This window comes from Zingiber officinale, chromosome 9B (assembly GCF_018446385.1).
Source record: "Zingiber officinale cultivar Zhangliang chromosome 9B, Zo_v1.1, whole genome shotgun sequence".
Lineage (NCBI taxonomy): Eukaryota > Viridiplantae > Streptophyta > Magnoliopsida > Zingiberales > Zingiberaceae > Zingiber > Zingiber officinale.
This window is the reverse complement of record NC_056003.1, coordinates 106,786,180-106,792,654: the sequence shown is the minus strand read 5'-3', so window position 1 is coordinate 106,792,654 and position 6,475 is coordinate 106,786,180. Positions and strand designations below refer to the sequence as shown.

Here is a 6,475-nt window from a genome sequence, read left to right as displayed (position 1 = left end):
ATAGTCACTTTCCTAGTTCCCACACTGTGATTTTCAGTGTCATCGTTGTTGCATCGTTGCGTCACCATCGATGCCCATTGACACTACACATGCGCTTAAACCCTTCAAGATTTCAATTTAGGTGGAGTTTTCTTATTTGATCTATGTTGATTTAGCTTGGTGCATGATTAAATGAAAAATGATTTTTGATTATTCAATTAGTTTGTTTGATCTCTTTTTATTATGATAAAATTGACAAGCCATCATGGATCTTCACTCAATGATAAACCTTCGTGTTGCCCCGACGTCAAATTCCTTCGCCTTAATCCAACCCATTAGAATTTAATCTTAACAAAGAGTTACGCATTTCAAAAACAAACAAATTCATATATAAGAATTGAGTTCACTTAGAGGAGATTAAAGCAAATTGAGTAAATGATTATTAAGAGTATAGTATCTTCGCTAACAAAAAAGTTTAGAGATATCATGTCTCGACTATTTGACGAGTGTACAACAATGATGGCACATATTAGATACTTAGAGCATCTCCAATGTAAGTTTTTAAAAGGTTTGGCTTAACAAAAAAGCTTTAATGGATGTGGAGATAAACTTGAGATTTTTTACTTCAAGAGCAAGTTTGATTTTTCAAATCTTTCTTTTAGAGATGGAACCATTAGTTATTGAAAAAATAATATTATATATTTGACTTTTTAAATAATTAAAATATCTTATTTAATAGTCAAAGTTATACTCTTTACTTTGAAAATAAATATATTTGATAAGTTAAAAAAATACCAATCACTATAATTAAATTAAAATTCATAAGTTAATTAAATATTAAATAAAATTTATAAATTAAATTAAATTAAAAATCATAAGTTAATTAATTTATTGATTAAAAATTATAAATGAAAATAATAAATAAAAATGTGTAATTTATAACGTAGGACCCACAAAAAAGTTATATAGAGGTTTTTTTTTATTGTGGAGAGAATAGTAGAATTTTTTACTTTTGATATGGTATTGATGTGATATATTAAAAATTATAAAAAAAATTATGAAAAAATTTAACTATTGAAGATGTCCTTAGCCTAGGTAGAAAGTCTGGACTTTCCTTAGGATAAAATAAAAGATGTTTTTTTTTCTCACCTATTCAAGACACCTTCACTTTTCAATGTGGATTGCGATAGCCTTCTTAATCTATTTGTTGTTGTCCTCATTAATCCAAGGCCTCCTCTACCCTCTACAATTAACCATATATGAGCACCTTTCTAACCTTTGACATTGTCGAAGAATCCCTCTCCATCTTACCTCTAATGTGAAAGGCGTGTATCTCCTTTCATTGGAGAAAAGTAATTTTTATGTAAAAGTTATACATATTGTACATTTGTGTTTTCATTTTCATAGAAAAAACTATGAAAAATATTTTTTTTTGAAATTAAAGTTATAATATATAGTACTCTTTTAGTTAAAATGGATCAATCATGACAACAATATTAATTAATTTCTCCTTCACAATCCACCCCATAACTTTTTCTCCCTCAACTCAATATAATCTCTGCTAAAGGTTATTTCAATTTGGAGGATCATCTCATTGGCATTGGTCTAATACCACGTTTTGTAACTAAGCATCTTGATAGCTCATGCTAATCGCAATTTTTGGAGTAGACTCTTGCCGATTAATTGGAGGTTTGTTCTATATTGTTTTGTTGTTATCAAAAGTTTGTCGTTGTAAACTATTTTTGTTTGTCTTGCTAGATTTTATTATACCACGCACTTGATATCTCAAGTTGATGTCTTTAGGATCAACACGCACATAAAAGAAAAACCACATAAACCTAATCCAAGTCTATAATATCAAAGAAAGACTATTGATCTAGTTTGAGATTAGAAGATGGGATGACTCCTCAACATTTCCACGGTCGAGCTCTTTTAGTAGGTCAAATACATGTCAGGTCGCCTTCTGCTAGGTCGGCTCTTGTCGGCCAGAGTGATGCGAGGATTTTGGCGAAGATCTCTAGTACTAGCCACTACGAAAACTAAAGAGGGATTAGAAGGAGGGCCAAGGTGTAACTTCTCGGACTTAAAGAGAGAGAGAGAGAGTTGGAGAGATAACATACAATAATTTCTTTTTAATATTATATTTATATATCTTTTCTATAATTTAAAATACGATTCCGTATGATAATTAATATTCTGGACGCGCGGATCCACAGCATTCAATTCGGTATCGCCGCAGTCGCGTCACGTGAGCCGCGGCCCCCAGCCACACGCACCGTCTGGTACGGACGCTCAGCCCGCCACCGTGCTACGGTCAACTGCGCTCGTGCCCCGTTCCGGGCCCGCCCGCGGGGTCCACGCGTCATCCTTTCCCTTCGCCCGTCGCCGTGTCAACTGCTCAACCTCACTGAGAACGCCCACATATATATAATACGCGACAAAACCCCTTTTCATCTTCCTTTCTCCGTCGGCCTGAACTGGAAGCCAGTGAAGATAATCAGAAGTAATTTAATATAAAGCAAAATAATTCCAGCTGTCTCCCCCTATAATTAATTAAGTAATAATTAATTCCCCATGACAAGTGACCTTATAATTATCCATATAGGTGCAGTGCATGCATTCAAATTCACACACATCACCGTATCATTATTATGCGGTCGTTTATCTTGATCGTGCCCCCCTACGTGCGCATAGATTCAACAGTAGTCGCATCTGGTTGTTCATGTTTACTTTATCGAGGTTGATGTCTCTCGATCGGTTGCCTATATATATATATGCTTGTTTAGCAAATCGGGAACAAGTGGTGGTGGTGGCGCTGCATGTCGATGGAGGGGCTGAGGGCGGATGCGGCGGCGGCGGCGGCGCATTACCGCGGGGTGAGGAAGAGGAAGTGGGGGAAGTGGGTGTCGGAGATCCGGGAGCCGGGGAAGAAGACGCGGATCTGGCTGGGGAGCTTCGAGTCGGCGGAGATGGCGGCGGTGGCGCACGACGTGGCGGAGCTGCATCTCAAGGGGCGCGAGGCGCAGCTCAACTTCCCCGAGTCGGCCGACCAGCTGCCGCTCCCGCGGAGCTCCGACCCCAAGGACATCCGCTCGGCGGCGCTCGAGGCCACCGCGCGGCTGCGGTGCAGGACCGCCTGCCCGCCGCCGGCCATGGAGAGGCTGGGAAACGACGAGCTCGGGCTGGACTCGCCCCAGATGTGGGCGGAGCTGGCCGAGGCGTTGCTGCTGAGCCCACCGGCCTGGGGCGGCGAGGCCGACGACGGCGAGGCGGAGGACCACTGCGAGGACAACGCCTCGCTGTGGGATCCGATATTCCATTGATTCAGGCACCCGCCACAAATGCACGTACGTATTTGCCATGAACATCTGCAGTTTTTGTCTTGCAGAGGGAGAGAAAAAAAAAATCCTACAAATTTGTTTCTCATAATTCAGCCAGCAACTGTAGTATACGTTAAGCACGCTGTAATTGATGAATGCGATCTAACAATTAATATGAATTTAGCTATCGATCATAAAATGATGATTTTCTTATAGCTAAAAATGGGACCGTGGATGGAACAAAGAGGCACAGCTAGCTAGCTGTTATATATGGGGCATTTACAGGGACACAAGCTTTTAAGTGAAAGATTTCAGCATCTCCATTTTTGGAGGTGGAGTAGAAGAGGATAGCGTCGAGAAGAGCTTAGTCAAGTTTGGGGATGAACAAATCGAGGGATGTGAGTAGGTGACATCACTAACAAATTTACATATTGAAGAGTTGATGTGCTATAGTTCTAGATTTACTAAAGTAGAAAACCTCATTTTCAAAATGTGTTTATCATTTTGATCATCACTAAAAAGACAGTCAGCATATTTAATTTAGTCAAAAACACCTTGATAGACTTGTGGTTGTCAAAATTAAAATATAAGGACGTGAATAGACACTACTAATATATATATATTTTTAATTTAATATTTAGATTTTTCGGATCGATTAATCCTGAAGACAACTGATTAATTATATTTTATAAAAAATTTCGATCGATCATTATAATAAATTTAATTAATACTTATGTCATCATGCATTAGGCGTCGAGTATTCATTATCCATAGTCCTACAGTAGACAAACATTTTCTATACGGGATTTGAACTATGATATTTTTGTTTTCACCAAAATATCTTACCGCTTACCACCAGAAGTAATAGACACTTCTAGTAGCATCATGGATGTAATGAGATAGTTGAGGTAAATGTCTCTCTTATGTACTAGTCATTATTTTAAAAGTTAGTAGTCGTTCGTGATTTACCTCCTCCGTGTTGGCCCTGGGACGAATTGGCGGGGGTGTTGGGGGCGAACGTATTCATCTTTTACCACCGTAATTGTAATGAGACATTAATTAAAGTATTTTGGTTAAAAATCTTTGGGATTGGTCTTGAAATATCATCAATGTAAATATTAGTTTCATATTGTTATTTTGATGCTTACAAAGGTCATCAAGCTATCTTAGCTAAAATATTTTGATGAGTATTCTTCATGAATAATATATTGATGGTTTTTGGGGAGTCAAAATGGCAACATGGGTTGTCATTGTGTTCATGGCGCTTGTTATTCATATCCTTGCTTTCTAATTTTGGTCACCAGAAAGGTGATTTTGGCTCAAATTATTTTAATTGTTTTATTTTGTTAAATATCAATATAAAACTAGCTATGCATTTTTAGGAGTCCATTTATACCTTTATTGTTCTTATTTTGTCCATTAAAATAGAAGACTATCATGCATTCATAAAAAAAATATATATAGAATTGCCATATTAGTGGCCCTTAAGCCACTCACTATCATTGGGAGGGAGATAAAGAGAGGAAGTCTAAGTAACAAGTTAAACTTCTAGTTGATGATATACATTAATGTAATGAATTTCTATTAGAGCTATGTTCATTATAAAGTGCAGTAAAGTTCATTAGTTAAAATAGTCAAAAATTCATTGTAATTTTACAATTAATTTTATATAAAATACAAATCTTGGTTAAAAATTAATTTTTGTTAGTAGCTGATTGGGCTGAAAATTTGGGCTTTTTTTATTAGACCGAAGATCAAAGTTGCTTAGACCCATCTGGTCCAGCAAACCACAGAATGATTTAATTTATTATTATTATTATTATTAATGTAATTGAGGTATTTAGCTTTTACAATCGATTAATTTTGGAGATGATTGGTTCGACCCAATAAAAATTGTTCACCGACTACTAAAATAAATCGAGAAGTACAGATGGATCATAGTGGATAGCCTTTACAAAATTTTCAAATTCCCGCCACGGGGAGGACAGATCCTCTAGTTCGCAAATTGCGAATTAGGGGATGATCCACTTTTTTAGACCCTTGATTTGGATGAACCCTACCTACTTAAAAGTATGATCCATCCAAATCAAGGATCCTTATGCAATGGATCATCCCTTGGTCCGCAATTTGCGGACCAGAGGATCCCTACTGCGCCACGGGTGAAATATTTAAATCCTTGTTGCCTAGAGTGTATTGGTGCAATATCCCTGAGTCAAGGTTGATCAGGTTGACTGAGTTTGAGTTGACTCAAGCTTGAATCTTGATGTTTGAGTTTCAATGTTTGACAATATATGAAGATTGTAGGAGCAATCGTCCCCAATGTGAAGAAGAGTCAAGTAGGTCAAAGGGTTGACCGGATACTTGACTGGGGAAGTCCTAACTGGAGGTCTAACAGTTGGAAATCCTAGTGAGTAAAGCCAGGTGAAAGACCTAGTGAGTGAAGTTAGGCAGTTGGAAAATCCTGGTGAGTGAAGCCAGGTGAAAGACCTAGTGAGTAAAGCTAGGTAGGTGAAAATCCCGGTGAGTGGAGCTGGACAGTGGTAAAATTCTAGTGAGTGAAGCTAGATGAAAGACCTGGTGAGTGAAACTAAGTAGATGGAAAGTCCTAGTGAGTGAAGCTAGGCAGATGGAAAGACCTGGTGAGAGAAGCCAGACAGAGGAAATCCAGATGGGTCAAGGGTGACTGGACATTTGGTGGAAGTCCAAGTGGGTTATGGAGGACCAGACACTTGACACGAGACGATAAGTCCAAGTGGGTCAAGGTTGACCGGACACTTGGCACAAGGAGAAAAGTCCAAGTGGGTCAAAGGATTGACCGGACACTTGGTGAAGAAGTCCTAGCAGGTCAAGGTTGACCGGATGCTAGGCACGAGGAGTTCCAACAGGTCACGGTTGACTGGATGTTAGATTTGGGAACCCTTGAGCTTGAGTTAAACAAGTCAAGGGTGGTCAATCAATCAGCCGATTGATTGGACCAAAGCCCAATCGATCAGCCGATCGATTAGGAGAATGCTGCAATAAACAACAGCCCACTCGATCGGTCGATCGATTGGGGGTGTTTATCATGCAAATAGAAGCCTCTCCAATCGATCAGCCGATCAATTGGGCACTGCCAATCGATTAGTCGATCGATTGGGGGCTGGAAATCGCGTGTGATGTGAGAAAGCTGAATTGAT

At 38.7% G+C, this 6,475-nt stretch overlaps 1 protein-coding gene across 1 annotated transcript; it reads left to right on the top strand.

Annotated features, from left to right (window-relative positions):
* Window positions 1–2,692: 2,692 nt before the first annotated feature.
* Window positions 2,693–3,684, top strand: LOC122024958 (ethylene-responsive transcription factor ERF022-like). The gene has a single exon (XM_042583700.1). The coding sequence runs from the start codon at window positions 2,799–2,801 to the stop codon at window positions 3,300–3,302; it is 504 nt and encodes a 167-aa protein (XP_042439634.1). The 5' UTR covers window positions 2,693–2,798; the 3' UTR covers window positions 3,303–3,684.
* Window positions 3,685–6,475: the final 2,791 nt, after the last annotated feature.

Coding starts and splice junctions, on each gene's coding strand:
- LOC122024958 (XM_042583700.1), top strand. CDS start 2,799: ATGTCGATGGAGGGGCTGAGGGCGGATGCGGCGGCGGCGGCGGCGCAT.